Genomic DNA, 22,741 nt, shown 5'->3' with positions numbered 1-22,741 from the left:
AGTTGCTACACACTTTTCTCTCTCTGCCCAACTCTTCATTCTGCTTCACATTACACAGGGACAGAGGACTACCCTCCCAACTCATGTCCTCCTTGCCTAGGAACTGAAAGTAAAAATACCTCTGAACTTGTTTCCTATTGTGTTATATTGAATTTGTACCTTCCATCTGAAGAACTAGGGACTGCCCCAGGCTGGGCTTTCCCAGAGATATTGGGGAGAACAAAAGGTCAGGCTCCTAGAAGCCAGAGTGATGGTCACGCAGGCAAAAATTGGACCACACAAGCTAGACAAGAGCCACAAAGGCATCTATCAGTATAAACAAGTTTCCTGTGTGAGGGACCCCCTGGTCATAGGTTGGACAACCAGGCTTTAGGCTGTCCACCATGTAGAAGAAGCATCCCATCAAAGGCACACTACAAACACTCTTGTTCAGTTCCCCTTCATTTCCTGTTAAGGTAGCTAACTGCTGAGGTACTAGAACCCCAGTTTGAGAGCTGGGGGCTCTCAAAATACTTGTCTTTTTTTTTTTTTTTTTTAAATTCAGATGGAGTCTCGCTCTTTTGCCCAGGCTGGAGGGCAGTGGCATATTCTCGGCTCACGGCAAGCTCCACCTCCCGGGTTCATGCCATTCTCCTACCTCAGCCTCCTAAGTAGCTGGGACAACAGGCGCCCACCACCACGCCCGGCTAATTTTTGTATTTTTAGTAGAGATGGGGTTTTATCGTGTTAGCCAGGATGGCCTCGATCTCCTGACCTCGTGATCTACCCGCCTTGGCGGGTAGATTGCAGGCATGAGCCACTGCGCCCAGCCTCAAAACACTTGTCTTCTAACTGGCAGACTTAAGACTACAAATTTCTAAGTATCATTTTGGCTGTATCCACGGTTTTAGTATCTAGCAATCTCATTTATGTTCACTTGTAAGTATCTGGTGTTTGCTATTATGACTTCATTTTTATCCATAAATTGTTTTGAAGTAAATTATCTGTAGGATCCAAATGTATGGAGGATTTAGGAGATATCTTTTTATTATTACTTTACTTCTGATTTTATTGCATAATGACGAGAGAATGCAGTCAATATGATAGTGATTCTTTGATACTGGCTTTGTATTCTACTACATGGTTAGTTTTCTAAGTATTCCATGTGTGCTTTATGGGGTTATTAAAATCTTCTATAGCTGACAAAGATGTATTGCTAAATACATTATTTTCTGAAAGATTTTGTGTTCAATGTGGGGTTGGGCTATATCTCCTTGTAATTCTGTCCAATTTTGCAGACTTGTGCATATAAGCCCACAATTGTCATATCTTCTTGGCAAATTGTCTTTCAATGCTATTTGCCTTAAATTCAATTTTATGTGATATAAATATTATTACTATAGGATATTCTTACAGTTAATATTTGGCTGGAATCACTTTCTTTTCCTTTATTTTCTCTGTCACTTCTTTAAAAGATGTCTCGTTGGTAAATGATGTATGGCTATTTTTGTAAAGCCTACTTGAGAGTTTCTGTCTTTAATAGGAGAGTTTAGTACTTTCTTATTCATGGAGAATTCTGATAAATCTGGTTTTTCTTTTTGCCATCATATTTTCTGTTTTCTATTATCCTTGTTTTCCTGTGTTTCTGTTTCAGTTTCAAATTCCTATTTGCTGATGTACTGACTGAGTTCCTCATTCCTTTTTTTTCTTCTAGACGTATGCAGGTTATTTACTTCTCTTTTTTTTTTTTTTTTAAGTGTTTATTCCCTTTATTTATAACACTTAGATTTGTGTTTTTAAAATACAGACTAAAATTAATCAGTATCTCTAGCCTTCTTCAACTGTAGTTCCCAATAACCACTATCTCTGTGTCGTCACTTCACCTCTACCTGTAACTCAATTTCTCTATCTGCAAAACAGGTAATAGTATTTACTTATGATTTACTATGATGACTTAATAAGATAATGTACATAACAGGCTTGCCAAAAAACCTGACTTCATAAATGATAATTACTGTGTCACTGTCACTTATCAAATAGTTTAGCTTCATACTTCCTTAACATCCTTATTCTCATAACTATTACCTATTTTCTATTTTGATGTTATCTATAATTTGGAATTTGTCATCAACCATTACTGCAACAGTACTGAAATCTAGATCCCAGAAATATTCTCCATTTGTCTCCAAACTTCTATTATTACACCTTTCCTACTGTCTCTAAACCTGTTACCTAATGTCATTTCAACACTTACTCCCTGGGCTCCACCCTTATCTCTCTGCTATGAACTGAAGTGTGTCCCCCTAGAATTTATAGGTTGACTCTCTAACACCCACTGTGACTGTATTTGGAGATAGGGTCTTCAGGATATAATTCAGGTTAAAGGAGTTCCTAAGGGCTGGGTCCTAATCTGATGGGATTGATGTCCTTATAAAAAGATGAAAGGAAACCAGAGTTCTGTCTTCTCTCTCTCTCTGCCATATGAGGACACAGCAGGAAGTTGGGTTTGTAAACCAGGAAGAGAGCCTTCAATAGAAACTGACTCTACTGGAACCTTCATCTTGGAGGTTTCCAAACTCAAGAACAAGGAGAAATAAATGCCTGCTGTTTAAGCTACCCAGTCTATGGTACTTCGTTATAGCAGCCCTAGCAAACTAAAACAGTTCCATACCCGCTCTGCTGCCCAGGCTGGAGTGCAGTGGTGCGATCTCAACTCACTGCAACTTCCACCTCCAGGGTTCAAGCAATCAAGCAATTCTCCCGCCTCAGCCTCCCGAGTAGCTGGGGTTACAGGCATGCACCACCACACCCAGCTAATTTTTGTACTTTTAGTACAGATGGGGCTTCACCATATTGGCCAGCCTTGTCTCAAACTCTTCACCTCAAGCAATCCACCCACCTCAGCCTCTCAAACTGTTGGGATTACAGGTGTGAGCCACTGCACCCAGTCTTTGGCCACATTTTCTATTTTTGTTTCACTCATTTAAATTTTTCCTACTTGCTGTCTCTTACTCTTTGTGCTTCCAATACTTGTCTACCATCTTCCCTTGACTTCTCCCTCAACTTCTCCTTCCCGTCACCGTCAAGTTTTCTGAAAATAACAGTAATTATTTCTTCATTTCTTGTTTATCCATTAAAATCTACTATAATCGGGTTCTCATTCTCACCATTCTACCAAAAATGATTTTAACGAAGTCATTAATTACTTATATTCCCAACCCAATGGCTTTTTTAATAATCAGCATCTTGGTTAGAATACACTCCAGTATTTTATACCGTTGGACATTTGAAACGAAAAACACAGGTAGTAATACAGAGACATATGACTTTGAATTACAGACAGGACACACACAAATGAAAAACTCCACAGGCAACTGGGACATATGAGTTGCTAAACAGAGATCTGTAAGTTATCTATACATATTTAGAAATTGAAGAGTTGAGAGTAGATATCAGAGAGAAGGTACAAAAGAAAGATTGCTGAGAAGAAGACTCTCCAGAATACCAACATTTAGAGCAGGTGAAGAAATGAAGAGTTTAAGAAGGAAAGTGGGTGAAACAATCAGAAAGAACACCAGGAATGAGTTGGTATCTAAGAAAATTTTCTATACAGGAATAACTTAAGAAAAGGCCTAATCATCTTAATAAATAGGTTACAGGCTACTTGAGGACACAGCTTGTTTTTATTTAGTAAGTAATCAATAAGTCTTTGATGGACTGAATCTTTCCTATAATAATGTGAAACAGTATAATTAATAGTTTGTTTTCTCCTTTCTAATTTTACTGTGATTTATAATATAATTTACTGTTGTATCATAGAGGCCACTGGAGTACTGCTTCACCCTTTCAATTAATTAGTGAAATCTGATTTCTTCTTGAAAAGGGCTTAAAATGCTTTTCAGCTGTTATAAAGATTATGATTAAGAGTTTGCTCTTCAATTCTCAGAAAGCTTGAAATTCTGTTTTCTGAAACACATAATTTACTTTACAAACATTCAGTTTACAAGTATAGGCACTCATACGGTAATTTTGCTGCTCTTGGTTTATACCATTTCTTCCCCTAGAAAGAAATTACATGTTAATACAAGACTAAATTACCAGGCACCCCCTAGTGGCAGTAAAATCAAGTTACGAAGTTTTTTTGTTTTGTTTTTTAATAGGACATGGTTTGAGATACAGTTTTCTGTATCTGTACTTCTTTTTTTTTTTTTTTTTTTTAACAAAAAACAGCTTTATTGAAATACAGTGAATATGTAAGGCACAGCATATATGGTAATATTTATGTGCATGCACCTATGAAACAATCACCAAAACCAAGATAATGAACATATTCATCACTTCCAAAAGTTTCCCTGTGCCCATTTGCAATCTATTCCTCCAAGCTCTTTCCGAACCCCCCATGCCCCCTCTCGTATCTATACTTCTTTAACAAAACTTAAGAGTGGGATGTTTTGTCAGTGAACAATTTAATAATTATTTTATTTTATTTATTTTGAGACAGGGTCTTGCTCTGCTGCCCAGGCTGAAATACAGTGGCATGATCACAGATCACTGTAACCTCGAACTCTCGGGCTCAAGCAATTCTCCTGCCTCAGCCTCCTGAGTAGCTAGGACGATAGGTGTGTGCCACAACACCCGTCTATTTCATAAAAATTGTTTGTAGCGATACAGTCTCGCTATGTTCTCCAGGCTGGTCTCAAACTCCTACAGTCAAGTGATCCTCCCACCTCAGCGTCCCAAAGTGCTGGGGTTACAGGCATGAGCCACCGTGCCCGGCCAACATGTTATTTTATATCTACATTATGTTAAAGGATTAATAATATACTGTAACTAAGAGTGAATTCACACACTGAAATTTCATGCAAATTCTTAAGAATTATAAGTGAGATAATATATGCAAATGTAAGAATATATACATAAGCCTTCCCATTTTACTCTACCAATTACAGAGTTGCTATATTCATTTGCCAATTTCCAAATATAACACTTAGAACCATAATTACCTTTTTTCTCCTTTTTAGATTATAAATTAGGTTACAAATTACAAATCAGTTTCTAAGAATCCATCAATTATAACAAAATTCTGCAAAAGCAAATCAGTTTAATTCATTATGAAGTCTAGTACAAAGCAAGTTTATCTGTCTACCATTTTTGATAATATGATATGCTATATAACTTACTAGGATATTGTTTGATTCTACTATATAGTTAAGATGTCAAGTGGCCGGGCACAGTGGCTCATGCCTGTAATCCCAGCACTTTGGGAGGCCGAGGCGGGAGGATCACCTGAGGTAGGGGTTTGAGACCAGCCTGCCCAACATGGTGAAACCCCATCTCTACTAAAAATAGCAAAAATTAGCCAGGCGTACTGGTGGGCACCTGTAATCCCAGCTACTCAGGAGGCTGAGAAAGGAGAATCGCTTGAACCCAGGAGGCAGAGGTTGCAGTGAGCTGAGTCATGCCATTGTACTTCAGCGTAGGCAACAAGAGCGAAACTCTGTCTCCAAAAAAAAAAAAAAAAAGGTCAAAACATTTTTATTTGATGAGTCACGAAATAAAACTCATAACTTAAAAATAATTATTACCATCAGCTTTTAAGGTTCTGCATGGATTTTGTTTTGTTTTTTAAACTGTCTCCCATGAAGTCAGCTTTCAAGATGTATGTTATTTTAAAAATCTCTAGTGTTATAGAAAGATATATTGAATAAACATACTACGAGATGTAAACTCTGGCTTTTAAGTTATGTTTTAATCAAAAGTACATTAACATGACTTTTACATTAGCAGGAGTCTCCATTTGTCCCTCCTCCCACTACGTTTTTTGTTCACCTTTGAATTTTTCTCTCTTTCTTATTTTTCCAATACAAGAAAAGAATCATTCTAACTTGGTAAAAATCCACAAAGCCAACTAGAGAAGGATACTTTAATGCTAAAGTACTCATTCTCCAATAAACGCTGCATTTCAGCAGCACTGTAGACTCCTGCTTGCCTAGGGAGTGAGTGACTGGCAATCAAACTAAGGTCAACTACACGGCAATGAAGAACATTTCCATTAGCCCAGGAAGACATTTTGATAAATCCATTTAATCATGCTACTGGAAAGCAATAGATTATAAACAATGATATCTCCTGTCTGCTTTTAATTATGTGGATTACATATTTTATGACAGTGATTACACTTTGTTAGCTAACCTATAAAATAATGTTCTACCTGACTAGATACAGAACCACACCTATAACTCTTTAACTTAATCTCATCTGAGGTTTACATCAACATTATTATAAACACATGGACTAAAAGTTTGTAGTTTGTGATTTTGTAACTGTGTGCAAATTCCACTTTCTGTTAACATATGGTCTAAACATAGAAGATAAAGAGCAATCCAAGAACTCTTTAAATTCTTAACCCAAAACAAACTATTCATAGACCAGCAAATACAACTACACAAGATTTAACTTTTCAGTTCAGTGATTTCTACTTCAGTAAAGCCAAATTTAATTTTATTTTTGCTACTATCTACCTAAAAATCAAGATATTTGCTAAGTGGTGGGGGGAAAGCTTGACAATATTCAAAATTTAGGGACACAGGTCTCCCTACCACAAAAAAACACCAAGTTGTTGTATTTAAAAGAGAAAAATTTGTATCAACAACAGAAAACCTAAAAATAACTTAAACATAGTTCTGGAATAATACTGTATGAAAAGATTCCTCATAAAAATTATTATTATTTTTTTTTTTTTTGAGACTGAGTCTGGCTCTGTCGCCCAGGCTGGAGTGCAGTGGCCGGATCTCAGCTCACTGCAAGCTCCGCCTCCCGGGTTTACGCCATTCTCCTGCCTCAGCCTCCCCAGTAGCTGGGACCACAGGCGCCCGCCACCTCGCCCGGCTAGTTTTTTGTATTTTTTAGTAGAGACGGGGTTTCACCGTGTTAGCCAGGATGGTCTCGATCTCCTGACCTTGTGATCCGCCCGTCTCAGCCTCCCAAAGTGCTGGGATTACAGGCTTGAGCCATCGCGCCCGGCTAAAAATTATTATCTTATCACTAGCATAATCATCCACTACAGGTCAGTTTGCTTCATTAAACAATTAAAAACATAATGTATAATTAAAAATTAAAATCATGTGATCATTGTATAAATGTATTCAGTTCCACTGTGAAAACTGAAAAAACAATGAGACCCTTTATTCCAAATAGAGAGAAAACCTTAATAAAAAATTTATATCGCCAGTCACAGTGGCTCATGCCTGTAATCCCAGCACTTTGGGAGGCCGAGGTGGGCGGATCACCTGAGGTCGGGAGTTCAAGACCAGCCCAACCAACATGGAGAAACCCCATCTCTACCAAAAATACAAAATTAGCCGGGCGTGGTGGCACATGCCTGTAATCCCAGCTACTCGGGAGGCTGAGGAAGGAGAATCGCTTGAACTCGGGAGGCGGAGGTTGTGGTGAGCTAAGATCGCACCATTACACCTCAGCCTGGGCAACAAGTGTGAAACTCCGTTTCAAAAAAAAAATATATATATATATACATATATATTTATACATATATATATAGATATATATATACATATATATTTATACATATATATATAGATATATATATACATATATATAGATATATATATACATATATATAGATATATATACATATATATAGATATATATACACACATATATAGATATATATATATATATATAGATATGTTACTGTTTTTCAAGATTTACTCTGCAGAGCTCAATGAATCTTCCTCAAAGGTATGTCTTCTTTAGCAATGAGAGACACTGGAACTCCATTTATACTTTCTCTTCCTTCCAACTTGAATCCTTTCCCTTCAGTCAAAGAAGTACCATTTTGACAATTTTTAATAATTATACTGGAATTCTGCTAAATATTTTAAAGTGGTATAAGAAGATTATACCATTAAAACAAACTATCCAGACCAAATTGTTTCAAACCTGATATACTTCATAGTAATTGGTAGGGTCAAGTTTCAACAAGACTTGCATTTGATTTAATTTTGAGGTTAATATACAACTTAAAGCAATTTTAACAACTGAGTTTTTCATTTCAGGTTTCCAGGAAATATAAACAACTTACCCAGAATGACTAGATGATGAAGGTGGTGGCAAATCTGGTGTAAGGACATAAAGACTGTTGTTTTTTGGCAAGTGTAGCGATTTTAGGACCGTCTGAAAAAGAAAAAATAAAGCAAAAAATGAATGTTGATTACTCATTACTGATTTTTCCTACAATTCTTGAAAAATTGTTAATTTTGTAGTTCGATTTTTTCATCTTTTGATAATTTCCTAAATAGGCTAATGCAAACAAACTACTGAATCCAAGTAATCTTATTGCCCATATATATAATATATACATATATTATATATGGGAATATGGTTGTATACCTATATACATTATATGTATACAACATTCAGGTTTATGTTAGTTTATTTTATATATGTATATGTATACATATATGTGTGTATATACATACGTATCTGTGTGTGTACACATATGTGTGTTTATATATGTATATATGTGTATATACACTCATATACATATATAAAATAAACTAGCATAAACCTGAATGTTAATATACAAACTCTTCAGCTCATGAAGCAATACAAATAGATAAGAACACAGTTGGGACTCAATTACTTTTTCACTGAAGTAGTAGATCCTTGCAACTAATATATACTTCGTTTCAGGGTCATCATAGCAAAAATTGGTAATACAGGTTTTCAGAGATCATTAGACCTTGAAAAGATCACTGAGAGCACCTCAAGTCAATGATTTTATAGATGGGAAGCTATATAGCCTAAGAGGTTAAGTAACTTGGATGAGGGCTCTAGTGTTACCTAGATATCTTTTACTCCAGATATCTTTTTTGTTAAAGCTCTCTCTCTCTGGAATTAATAAATTACTATTGGACTACATATGACCTACTATCTTGATATGCATAGAAAATTTCATTCACTAAATTTCTTTGCAGAAAACTCACATATATTTCAAACTACTAACCGGAAGGTAAAAACTTGCTGAAGTACTTCAAACTTTTCTTGACAGCAATACACACTAAGAAATACATTGTACATCTTTACATCATAAGCCAGGAAATGCACTTATTCAACAGATATTTATTGAGCCACCTACTCTGTACCAGGACTACTCTAGCCACTGAGAATACAGCATTGAACAGAATAGCCTAAAATAAAATTCTCTGATCTTAGGGAGCTTACATTTGAGTAGGAATAAATAAACAAGTAACCCTGTATAGTTGAATGTTGAAGGTGACAATTTTTTGACTAAAAATAAAGCAGGGAAGGGGGGATAAAGAATGTGGGGTTGGGGAGCTTGGCAATTTTGAACAGGGTGATGAAGGTGGGTCTCACTTGGAGAATGTGACATTTGAGCAAAAACTTAAAGGTGAAGGAAACAAACCATGAGAATATATAAAGAAATAATATATTCCTTCCTGGGGAGGGGCAATCTTAACACAAGCATGGAACATAAGAAACTTATTCTTAACTCCTCCATGAGAGGACCCAGCTTATTAAGTGTGCAGTCTTAATCCAAAGGTATTGAGACTTACTCTTGACTCATACTAGTTATCTGTTAAATGAAAATAAATACATAATTACCCTTATTATATGAAATACACTATGGCATTTCCTATTGTATTATATTTCTCTTTTTTCATTTCTTTCTTCTTCCATTTTTTTGTTTTTGTTTTTGTTTAACGATGTTGACTATAACCCACTCAATTAACTTCTCAATCCACTAATGGTTTATGGTCCATGGTTTGAAAAAAACACTGCATTAGGCAATTACCTGTAACTTTACAATCTGCCAGGAGACATGGATATCCTGAAACTTTATGTCAAATATGTGATATCCTTTTGAAATTGATGAGTTATCTCTATAGAGTTAACATGCAAACATTACAACACACTCACACACAAATTATTTTTCTCTTTTTATCTTTCATTGTTTTACTCTGCGAATTATTGGTAAATGCTTGCCATTTGATCAAGTCATTATTGTTCTTTTCCCATGCCACTATCCAAAGATTTTCTATTAAATCTTTCCCATCAAACCACATATGGCAAGATTAAATAAAATGGATACTTTCCTTAAGTCATTTACTCATGCATTCATCCCATAAACATTTATTTCAGGTGTGTTATGCCAGGTATTAAATATACGATGATGAAAGAAAGAGATATGGTCCCTCTATTAATACTGGTGTGATGGAGAATGCTGGAATGGGACCAAATTAGATACAGAAGCCTGTTGGAGAAGGTAACCTTAAGCTGAGACTTGAATTATGAAAAAGAGCCACCCATATGAAGAATGGGAGGTAAAGCATTCCAGGCAGCTGAATAGCATCTGTCAGACAAAGATGTAAAGAGCTTGAGCCTATTAAAATATTTCAAAAAAGGTTTCTGTGGCTGCAGCATGGAAAGTGAGAGTAAGAAAGGCTCAAGATGATGTTGTAAAGGTGAGAATGGGGTAATACAATACTTTTTAAACTATTGTGAGTAGTCTGAATTTTATTCGAAATGTAACAAAAAAGCTATGTTTTAATGAGAGAGTGATATAATTCAATTTATGTTTTTAAAAGATCACTCTGACTGCTGTGTGGAGAACGCATTGGAAGAAACACTGAAAGGAAGCTGAGACAACAACAATGAAGTTACCATATTGCTCCAGACAAGAGATGGTCATGGCCTGAATTAAGCAGTTGCAATTTAAATACTAAAAAGTGGCCATGGTTGAGATACATTTTAGAGATCGAATCTATAGAATTTACCAAAGGATTAGGTGCTGTAAGAAATGAGAAAAGACGGATGGCCAAATTTTTGGATTCAGTGGTGGCTATAATCGTTCTGCCACTTATTAGGGGAAGATTGGTAGAGATATGGCATAGGAGGGAAAATCAAGAGTTCCATTTTAAACATGTTAAGTTTGAAACACTAATAAGATACACAAGTACAAAAGTCAATTACCAATTTGGATATGTGAATTCAAAAAAGTATGAGCTGGAAATATAAATTTGGAGGCAATCAGAAAATTAATGGCATGGGAATAGCAGAAATCTCCTAGCGAAGACTACATAGAAATAAGTAACTAAGGCTGGGTGCCACGGCTCATGCCTGTAATCTCAGCACTTTGGGAGGTCAAGGCAGGAGGATTGCATGAGCCCAGGAATTCAAGACCAGTCTGGAAAACATAGCAAGACCCTGTCTCTACAAAAATTAAAAAAAAAAAAAAAAATTAGCCAGGCGTGGTGGTGCACATCTATAGTCCTAGCTACTTAGAAGGCTGAGGTACAAGGATCACTTGAGTCTAGGAGGTCAAGGCAGCAATGAGCCATGATTGTACCACTGCACTCCAACCTAAGCAACAGGGTGAGAACCCATCTCATAAAAAGAAGAAAGAAGTAAATTAAAGTATTTGTAACCAAGACTGTGTTCAAATTTTGGGGGGATTGGGGGTAGGGGAGACAGACTCTTGCTCTCTCGCCCATGATGGAGTGTAGTGGCACAATCTCAGCTCACTGCAACCTCTACCTCCCAGGTTCAAGTGATTCTTGTGCCTCAGCCTCCCGAGCAGCTGGGACTACAGGTGTGCACCACCACGCCCAGCTAATTTTTATATTTTTAATAGAGACAGGGTTTTGTCATGTTGTCCAGGCTGATCTCAGACTCCTGGCCTCAAGTGATCTGTCTGACTCAGCCTCCCAAAGTGTTGGGATTACAGGTATGAGCCACTGCACCCAGCTGACTGATCCATACCCACAGGTTTCTCAATGAATGAATGAGTAAATAATATAATTATGAAAACGAATTCATTTTGGTGTTTTCTTTCTGTCAAGGTTGCTGATTTACTCGGTCAGCACTTTTAAAAAGTTTTAATCCATGCATCAATTAGAATGGCCATACAACAGCAGGGGATATCAAACTATGGCCTGGGGGTCAAACCCAGCCTGCTGCCTGTTTTTGTATGGGCTGTGAGTTAAGAATGGTTTTCACTTTTTTTAAGAGTTGGAAAATAAATCAAAAGAGTATTTTATGGCATGTGAAATTACATAAAGTTCAAATTTCTGCATCCATAAACATACTGAAACACAGTTACGCTCAATGTTTCACATACTGTCTATGGCTGCTTTCCCACTAAGAGAGCAGTGATTAAGTAGCTGCATGGCACACAAAGCCTAAAATATTTACTACCTGACTTTGTACAGAAAAAGTTTGCTGACACCTAATACAGCACTTCTAAACTTACCCATATCTTCTCAACCCAAAATTCCTGTAAATATCTCACTGAAATACTCAGAACATCTCCAAATTTCAAATGAACTCACATATAAGTACTTATAGGCACAATCACTACAAGAAGCCATTCATGAAGAAGAATTGAACCAAAAGTTGAAGTTTTTTTTATTTTTATTTACCTTTTTTTTGAGACAGGGTCTCGCTCTGTTGCCCAGGCTGGAGTGCAGTGGCACGATCTTGGCTCACGGCAGCCTCCACCTCCCAGGTTCAAGCAATTCTCCCACCTCAGTCTCCCGAGTAGCTTGGATTACAGGGGTGCGCAACCACGCCCAGATAATTTTTGCAATTTTAGTAGAGATGGGGTTTTACCATGTTGGCCAGGATGGTCTCGAACTCCTGACCTCAGGTGATTCACTTGCCTTGGCCTCCCAAAGTGATAGGATTATAGGCGTGAGCCACCGCGCCCGGCCAAAAGTTGAAGATTCTAAGTTTATGCCTGGCCATTAAAATGACCCAGTAACAAATGTGAAAACATTCAATAATTATTTCCACTTCAAACATCTAAAACTTGAGAGCTAACTCATTTTTTTTCCTTCTTTCTCCACTCTCTCTGGAAGAAAAAAAAGTGTGTAAGGCCAGGCGCGGTGGCTCACACCTATAATCTCAGCACTTTGGAAGGTCGAGGCAGGCAGATCATGAGGTCAGGAGGGAGTTCAAGACCAGCCTGGCCAACATGGTGAAATCCCATGCCTACTAAAAATGCAAAAATCAGCTGGGCATAGTGGCATGTGCCTGCAGTCCCAGCTACTCGGGAGGCTGAAGCAGAAGAATCGCTTGAATCCTGGAGGCAGAGGTTGCAGTGAGGAAAGATCGTGCCACTACACTCCAGTATGGGCAACAAAGCGAGACTCTGTCTCAAAAAAAAGTGTAAAAAATTTTATATCTGAGGTTGCTACTGGGACCCTGAGAATAGCAATTATTTCCTTAAAATTGCAACACTCTCTGCAAATTCTTAAAATATAATTTATCCCATGCACCTGCCACTATCCAAGTCAACAAGGAAAACAACATTCTTATCATTTAAATTCTCAGTTTAAAAAATTTCCTATTATCTTTGTTCCACAATCAATACTTGACATAAATGTATACACTGCATGTGACTTCTTTCAGACCAATATGTAATTGCTCAGAAAATTATTATTCCAGGGCATTCTCTGATACTCTAGGAGGTTTGAAAAAAAGGTAAAGGCTCCCCAAAAAAGGGCCAAACTCCTTTAAAAGTTAGAAATAGGAAAAACATACCATATACTGTTTTCATTTACAAATCTACTCATTTATAATTGTTATTGGTTTATCATGAAATATTTTAGCTTAGAAAACACTACTTGCTGAATCCTTAAACTAAATTACTATTGCCAAATCTACTTCTGCCATATGTAACAACATTAATAAAAACCAATTTTTACGTATCATTTAATCAGTGGCATAACTTAATTTCTATGTAATTAAAAAACTCACACTGTCTTCCACATCTCCCGTCTTCCAGCCTTTTAACAGCATTTTGGACACAGGTATCTGAAGTTCATTTTCTAGAATCTGTTTAATCTCTCCTGTATAAATAACAAGAGATCAAATATTACTAACAAAATAACACAGTTAACATTTGTCCATATCCAGAGCTAACACTAATATGTGGCATATAGTGTACAGTCAATCACATTTGTCTGATGAATATTTCTGTATCTATAAAATGGGAAATAATATTATTTATCTTATCTTGCCCTAGGATCTGAGGATGACAAAAGATAGCATACATTAATGAAACTAAAAAATAAAGCTAGGCTGGGTGTGGTTGCTCACGCCTGTAATTCCAGCACTTTGAGAGGCCAAGGTGGGCAGATCACCTGAGGTCGAGAGTTCAAGACCGGTCTGACCAACATGGTGAAATTCTGTTGAAACCCTGTCTCTACTAAAAATACAAAAAAATTAGCCAAGTGTGGTGGCGCACACCTGTAATCCCAGCTATTCAGGAGGCTGAGGCAGGAGAATCACTTGAACCCAGGAGGCAGAGGTTGCAGTGAGCTGAGATCATTCCACTGCACTCCAGCCTGGGTGACAAGAGAAAAACCCCACCTCAAAAAGTAATAATAAAATAAAATAATAAAGCTAATATACAGATAATAATATATAGGAGACAATTTAAATTGTGTTAAAGAGAAAAGCAACAAGAATTTCAGAAAAGAAAAACAATGTTGATATGGTTTGAATTTGTGGCCCTGCTCAAATCTCATGTCAAATTGTAATTCCCAGTGTTGGGGGCGAGGCCTGATGGGAGGTGACTGCATCATGGGGGCTGATTTCCCTCTTTGATGCTGTTCTTGTGGGAGGGTTCTCGTGAGATCCGGTTGTTTAAAAGTGTGTGCTACCTTTCCTCTCTCTCTCTTCCTCCTGCTCTGGCCTGCTCCCACTTTGCCTTCTGCCATGAGTAAAAGCTCTCTGGGCCTCCTCAGAAGCAGATGTTGCCATGCTTCCTATAAAGCCTATGGAACAGTGAGCCAATTAAACCCTTTTTCTTTACAAATTGTCCAGTCTCGGGTATTTTTTATAGCAGTGCGAAAACTAACAGAATTGCTACTGAAAAGTAGGGCATTGCTATGAAGATATCTGAAAATGTGGAAGCGTCTCTGGAACTGGGTAATGGGCAGAGGCTGGAAGGGTGTGGAGAGCTCAGAAGACAAGAAGATGAGGGAAAATTAGGAACTTCCTAGAGACTTATCAAATTGTTGTCAACAAAATGCTGACAGTGATATGGACAATGAAGTCCAGGCTGAGGAGATCTCAGATGGAAATAAGGAACTTATTGGGAACTGGAGCAAAGATCACTTTTGTTATGTGTTAGCAAAGAACCTGGTGGCACTGTGCCCCTGCCTAGAGATCTGTGGAACTTTGAAGTTGAGAATGATGACTTAGGATTTAGAGGAAAAAATGTCTAAGGAACAAAGCATTCAAGATGTTGCCTGGCTGCTTCTAGTATCCTATGCTCATACGTGTGAGCAAAGAAATGACCTGAAACAAACACATATATATATTTTTTTAATTTAATTTTTATTTTTTTGAGACGGAGTTTCATTGTTGTTGCCCAGGCTAGAGTGCAATGGCGTGATCTCAGCTCATCACAACCTCTGCCTCCTGGGTTCAAGCGATTCTCCTGCCTCAGCCTCCTGAGTAGCTGGGATTACAGGCATGCACCACAACACCTCGCTAGTTTTGTATTTTTAGTAGAAATGGGGTTTTTCATGTTAGTCAGGCTGGTCTCAAACTCCCAACCTCAGGTCATCCACCTGCCTTGGCCTCCCAAAGTGCTGGGATTACAGGCATAAGCCACCAAGCCCAGCCAATGAATTATATTTAAAAGGGAGGCAGAGTGTAAAAGTTTGAAAAATTCGTAGCCCAGTTATGTGGTAGAAAAGAAAAGCCCATTTTCAGGGGAGAAATTCAAGCAGGCTGTAGAAATTTGCATAAGTAAAGAGCAGTCAAGTGCTGATAGCTAAACAATGAAGAAAAGGCCTCAAAGGCATTTCAGAGACCTTCATGGCAGCCCCTGCCATCACAGGCCCAGAGGCCTATGAGGTGGGTGAACAACAGGGCCTCACCACCCTGACCACCCTGCGCAGCCTCAGGACACTGCTTCTGCATCCTGGCTGCTCTAACTCCAGCCGTGGCTCAAAGGAACCTGGGTACCATTTGGGCCGCTGCTTCCATGTGGTGTTAAGCCTGCAGGTGCACAGAATGCAAGAGTTGAGGCATGGTGCCTCCACATAGATTTCAGATGCTATATGGAAAAGCCTGGATGTCCAGGCAGAAGCCTGCTGCAGGGGCAGAGCCCTCATGGAGAACCTCTACTAGGACAGTGCAGAGAAGAAATGTGAGGTTGGCCCCCCACACACACAGAGTCTCCGTTTGGGGCACCGCTTGGTGGAGCTGTGAGAAGAGGGCCACCATCATCCAGACCCTGGAATGATAGATCCGCTAAATACCTTACACCTAGACAAGCTGCAGGCACTCAACACCAGTCCTTGAGAGCAGCCATGGAAGCTGAACCCTTCCAAGCCACAGGGGTGTAGCTGCCCAAGGCCTTGGAAGCCCAACCCTTGCATCATTGTACCCTGGATATGAGACATGGAGTCAAAGCAGATTTGGAACATTAAGATTTAATGACTGCCCTGCTGGGTTTCGAACTTGCACAAGGCCTATAGCCCCATTCTTTTGGCCATTTTCTCCCTTTTGGAATGGGAGTATTTACTCAATGCCTATACCCCCATTGTATCTTGGGAGTAAGTAACCTGCTTTTGATTTTACAGGCTCACAGGTGAAAGGGGCCAGCCTTGTCCCAGATGAGACTTTGGACTTTTGAGCTAATGCCAGAATGAGTTAAGACTTTGGAGGACTGTTGAGAAGGGATGACTGCATTTTGCAAGGTGAGAAGAATATGAGATTTGGGAGGGGCCACAGGTGAAACAATACGGTTTGGATTTGCATCCCCACCCAAATCTCATGTTAAATTATAATCCCAAGTGTTCACGGTGGAGTCTGGTAGGAGATGACTGAATCATGTGTGACAATTTCCTCCTCTGGTGCTGTTCTTGTGATACAGTTCTCATGAGATCTGGGTGTTTAAAAGTGTGTGCCACCTCCCCTCTCTCTCTCTTCCTCTTGCTCTGGCAATGTGAAGATGCCTGCTCCTGCTTTGCCTTCCGCCATGAGTAAAAGCTCCCTGAAGCCTCCCCAGAAGTAGATGTTGCCATGCTTCCTGTACAGCCTGCAGAAATGTGAACCAATTAAACCTTTCTTCTTTATAAGTTACCCAGTCTCCAGTATTTTCTTATAGCATTGCCAGAACGGACTAATACAAATGTGTTGTATCAAATAGCCAGAGAAGGCTTTGTGAGAGAAATGAGACTTAAATCAAACTTGAAGTACAGTTGGTCTGTGAAGGACAGACAAACCAAAATAATGAAGGATACTCTATACAGTAAAGAAAAATGCCGGGCATGGTGGCTCACGCCTATAATCCCAACACTTTGGGACGCCAAGGCGGGCGGATCACCTGAGGTCAGGAGCTCGAGACCAGCCTGCCCAACATGGCAAAACCCCGTCTCTACTAAAAATACAAAAAATTAGCCGGGCGTGGCAGCGCATGCCTGTAATCCCAGCTACTCAGGAGGCTGAGGTGGGAGAATCGCTTGAACCCGGGAGGCAGAGGCTGCAGTGAGCCGAGATGGTGCCATTGCACCTAGACGACAAGAGTGAAACTCTGTTTCGAAAAAAAAGAAAAATGACTGAAAGGTAAAAAAGCAAAAATAGACAGGATGTTAATGAGAAACAGTGAGAAATCACAATTTTCCCTGTGCCCCACAATTATTTTTCAGGAATCAAATCTACTTATAAATTAATCACCTGATTTCTGGTACTACACTATTTTAAAGATCAGTGAATCGGAATGTACTTATCTTTCATATATCTGCTTATGTTAGGTTGCTGCTAGTCTATAGTTTCAGATTAAAATATAATTCAATTCCATTTATAGTAAGTACATGAATACCAAAAAGACTGATTATATTACATATTAAAAGAAGGAAAATAATTCCATGCTGATGAAGAAAAAGAAGAGTGGGGGGAGAACTTATGATATACAAGTTCTATGGGAACACAACTACCGAAGTAAGCAATGCTACAATACAATTATTCATGGTCTCAATGACACTTTTTAACTTTCCTTAAAAAGATCCCTATGTGAGCACTATGGATAGCGATTATCATAAAAACAATTCTGGTTCAACACTGTAGTTGTGGAAGCAAAAACTTTAACCATTCTCAGCCTTCAAAAATGTCACTGCTGACAAAGAATCATTCTGTTTATGAAAAGAGTAGAAAAATAAGTCACAGTTTTTATACCAAACACATATAAACATTGCCTTTTTGCTTGTGGCTGAGGTTGATATTTCTAGAGCTGTACCTGTCTGGAACTGAGCTCATGCATTTGCAAGTCTGTCCAGTGCTCAGAAACCAATCTCCAAGACCTGACACCACCTTCTTAAACTCTTGAAAACACTCTGAGCCTTCAGGCCTTAAAAGAAGTTTCTTAAAGGAAAAACAAGAAGAGATTTTAACTTAAAGTCCCAGTTACTCTTGCAGAAAGCCTGGGTAACACATAAGACAAACAGCCGTTGGTTCCACAGAAAGAAAGGAATAGAAAACAAAGCTGGAATCATGACAGCAACCTGATTTCCTCATATTTTAAAAATTATTCTCTATTGCAAGGTGGCTCATGCCTATAATCCCAGCACTTCTGGAGGCCAAGATAGAAGGACAGCTTGAGCTCAGAAGTTTGAGACCAACTTGAGCAACATAGCAAGACACCACCTCTACAAAAAATTTTTAGTAATTAGCTAGGCATGGTGGTACATGCCTGTAGTCACAGTTGTTCAGGAGGCCGAGGCAGGAGAACTGCTTGAGACCAGGAGATGGAGGCTGCAGTGAGCCATGATCACTGCCACTGCACTCCATCCTTGATGACAGAGTGGGAACCTGTCTCCAAAAAAAAAAAAAAAAAAAAGATTCTCAGCCTCAATCTCTTCTTCTCTGAAGTGGAAATAACTGTAGAACCAATACTTCATTGGGTTGCTGTATTAAGTGACGTAATTCATGAAAAATGTTTTACAGAGTGCCTAATACATTCTAAGGAACTAAAAAAATGTTATTTTGAGTTGTATTATTATTATTACAATTAATAAGGTAACATACACATAAGTGCCTAGCATAGTACCTGGGCAGTATAGGTTCTCAAAATACAGTAGTTATTGTTTTTAGGATATCCAAAATAATTCAGGGGAACAAAGTACTAGAATGTAGCAAGTTTCAGAACCAGAATTCGTATTTGTGTCTGCCTAACTCCAAAGATCTTACCACAAGATGGCACTGCCACTGCAGTATCCCACCCTGGGCCACGTTCCTTGAAAAATTGTGCAAACCGGCAGATGTCATCAATAACAAATCACTGAATCCAATAGCATACTTTTGTATTTAAAAAATTAACTTAAGTGCTTGCTTTGGCAGCATATATACTAAAATCGGAACAATACAGAGAAGATTAGCATGAAAAATAAGAATTTAAAACATTAGCTTAATTATGATTTATATACAATAAAATTCACTCGTGAGTTTTGACAAATATATACAGGGTTATAACCACCATACAATCAAGACGAAGAACATTTCCCATAGCACAAAAAGTCTCCTCATACATTCTTAGATCAAAAGCCTACCCCTACCCCACTGATCCTCATTCTCACCCTAAAGATTAGTTTTGTGGCCGGGCGCGGTGGCTCAAGCCTGTAATCCCAGCACTTTGGGAGGCCGAGACGGGCAGATCACCAGGTCAGGAGATCGAGACCATCCTGGCTAACACGGCGAAACCCCGTCTCTACTAAAAACACAAAAAATTAGCCGGGCGAGGTGGTGGCGCCTGTGGTCCCAGCTACTCGGGAGGCTGAGGCAGGAGAATGGCGGGAACCCGGGAGGCGGAGCTTGCAGTGAGCTGAGATCTGGCCACTGCACTCCAGCCTGGGCGACAGAGCGAGATTCCGTCTCAAAAAAAAAAAAAAAAAAAGATTAGTTTTGTCTGGGTTCCTTTGTCTGGAGTAATGTTTTTGAGATTTATCCTTTTTCTTTCCTTCCTTTCTTTTTTTTTTTTTTCTTTTGAAACAGTCTCTCTCTGTTGCCCAGCCTGGAGTGCAGTGGCGTGATCTCAGCCCACTGCAACCTCCGCCTCCTGGGTTCAAGTGATTCTCCTGCCTCTGCCTCCTAAGTAGCTGGGCTACAGGTGCATCCCACCACACCCAGCTAATTTTTCTATTTTTAGTAGAGATGGGGGTTAACCATGCAGGCTAGGCTGGTCTCAAACTCCTGACCTCAAGTGATCTGCCCACCTTGGCCTCTCAAAATGCTGGGATTACAGGCGTGACCCACCACACCTGGCCAGATTTATCCATGTTTGTATGTGTACAAACAAATAGCTCTGTTTTGTTGCTGAGTACTATTCTGTTATATGCTGTGATAGGATGCTTCTGAAATGGCGTCTAATGATCCCTACCTCCTGGTATTAATACCCTTCATAATCCCCTCCCTTTAGTGTAGGCTGATACCTAGATATTTGCCTCTAAAGAATAAAATACAGTAAAGGCTATGGGATGTCACTTATGAGTTAGGTTACATAAGACTGAGACTTCCATCTTGCTCTGAGGCCCCCAATTCAACAGCTCACATAAAAGAAATCCTGCCAGCAACCACCAGTGATCTCAAAGGTAGATCCTTTGTTAGTCAAGCCTTGAGATGACATAATGATTTCAATCCATAAAATACCATGTGTGCCCCTTTCCTGACCTATACGAACTGTCAGATAACAAGGTTGTTTTTTGTTTTGTTTTGTTTTCTGAGACGGATTCTCACACTGTTGCCCAGGCTGGAGTGCAGTGGTACAATCTTGGCTCACTGCAACCTTTGCCTCCCAGGTTCAAGTGATTCTCCTGCCTCAGCCTCCCCAGTACTTGGGATTACAGGCGCCCCCAACCACACTCAGCTAATTTTTGGTATTTTTAGTAGAGATGGGGTTTCACCATGTTGGCCAGGACGGTCTCGAACTCCTGGCCATATGATCCGCCTGCCGCAGCCTCCCAAAGTGTTGGGATTACAGGTGTAAGCCACCGTGCCAGGCGGTTGTTTTTTTAAGACACTAAATTTTGGGCAATTTATTGCACAGCAACAAATAACTAATACATATGAATATAGCATACTTTGTTCATCCATTCACCAGCTGATGAACACACGGGATATTTCTGTTTTTCCCTATTATAAATAAAGCTGCTATGAACTTTATTGTGTGAACTTTTTGTGAACATGTTTATTTCTCAAGTATATAACTATAAAAACTGCCAAAGTGTTTTCCAAGATGATTGTTCCAACTTGCGTCCCACCAATGTTCCAGTGTATCACTGATGACAACTGAAATTTTAAGTCTTTTTAATTTCAGCCATTCTAACAGATATAAAGTGGTTTCTCATTGTGGTTTCAATTTAAATTCCCTAATGATTAATAGTAACTAATGTCGTTGAGCATCTTTTCATGTGCTTATTGACTATTTGCATATCTTCTATGAAATGCTGAATAGTAGGCTGGGCGCAGTGGCTCACGTCTGTAATTCCAGCACTTTGGGAGGCCGAGGTGGGTGGATCACAAGGTCAAGAGTTCAAGACCAGCCTGGCCAACGTGGTGAAACTGTTTTTACTAAAACTACAAAAATTTGCTGGGCATGTGGCACGCACCTGTAGTCCCTGAGGCGGGAGAATTGCTTGAACCCGGGAGGCAGAGGTGGCAGTGAGCCAAGATCGTGCCACTGCACTCCAGCCTGGGCCACAGAGTGAGACTCCATCTCAAAAAAAAAAAAAGAAAAGAAAGAAACGGAAATGTTGAATAGTGTTGAGTGGCCCTAGCACTGCTCTTGAGTGTAGGAGGGAAATACTTAGTATTTAGTATTTCATTATCAACTATTGTAGGTTCTTCAGCAATGTCCTCTATCAAGTTTACAAAGTTCCCTTATATTTCTACTTTGCTCCAAGTTTAGTTTTTTCTTTTTTAACAAGAAATGGGTGTTGAATATTGTCAAATGCTTTTTCTCATTTACTATACTAATATGGGGAAGTACGCTGATGGATTATAAGCTGTTAAACAAGCCCACATGGCCTACTTGGCTATGATGTATATTATAAACATATTTATATATTTTATTATATTCTATTGAATTCAGTTTGCAACTATTCTGTAAAGGATTTCTCCCTCCATAGTTATAAGAAATATCTTCCTGTAAAAATCTCTGTCTGATTTTGGTATTAGGCTAATGCTAGCCTCATAAAATAAATGAGGCAAGGTTTCATCTCTTTTTTGCAAAGGACAGGTAATAGTTCTTCCTTAAATATTAGATAGAATTCACCAGTAAAGCCATCTAGCGTTTCAGATTTTCTTTGTGGGAAGGTTTTGTCTTTGTTTTTGTTTTTTGAGACACAGTCTCACTCTGTTGCTCTGGCTGGAGTGCAGTGGCACAACCTTGGCTCACCGCAAACTCTGCCCCCAGGTTCAAGCGATTCTCCTGCCTCAGCCTCCTGAGTAGCTGGGACTACAGGCGCGTGCCACCACGCCCGGCTAACTTTTGTATTTTTAGTAGAGATAGAGTCTCATCCTGTTGGCCAGGCTGGTCTCAAACACTGACCTCAGGTGATCTGCTCGCTTTGGCCTCCCAAAGTGCTAGGATTACAGGCATGAGCCACCATGCCAGGCCCTTTTTGTGAGAAGGTTTTGATTGCCAATTCAATTTATGTATTTGACGTACAGCTATTCAAATTTTTTACTTCTGTGAATGTGGTAACTT

General features: G+C 39.0%; 1 protein-coding gene across 4 annotated transcripts in view; it reads right to left on the bottom strand.

The window, feature by feature from the left end:
- The window catches only part of LOC105495028 (Fas associated factor 1), a 504,146-nt gene that overhangs the window by 283,550 nt on the left and 197,855 nt on the right, over nucleotides 1-22,741 (bottom strand). For 2 of the 4 annotated variants that reach the window (XM_071093153.1, XM_071093142.1), the window contains 3 exons: nucleotides 14,688-14,801; nucleotides 13,780-13,871; nucleotides 8,081-8,172 (listed from right to left, as the gene is read on the bottom strand). In XM_071093153.1, coding sequence (XP_070949254.1) covers nucleotides 8,081-8,172; nucleotides 13,780-13,871; nucleotides 14,688-14,801 — 298 coding nt within the window. The remainder of the gene's footprint in view (nucleotides 1-8,080; nucleotides 8,173-13,779; nucleotides 13,872-14,687; nucleotides 14,802-22,741) is intronic. The other 2 variants (XM_071093175.1, XM_071093164.1) reach the window with 1 other exon arrangement.

Source organism: Macaca nemestrina, chromosome 1 (assembly GCF_043159975.1).
Source record: "Macaca nemestrina isolate mMacNem1 chromosome 1, mMacNem.hap1, whole genome shotgun sequence".
NCBI classification, from domain to species: Eukaryota; Metazoa; Chordata; class Mammalia; order Primates; family Cercopithecidae; genus Macaca; species Macaca nemestrina.
Note: the sequence above shows the minus strand (reverse complement) of the source record. Positions and strands in the feature narration are given on the sequence as shown.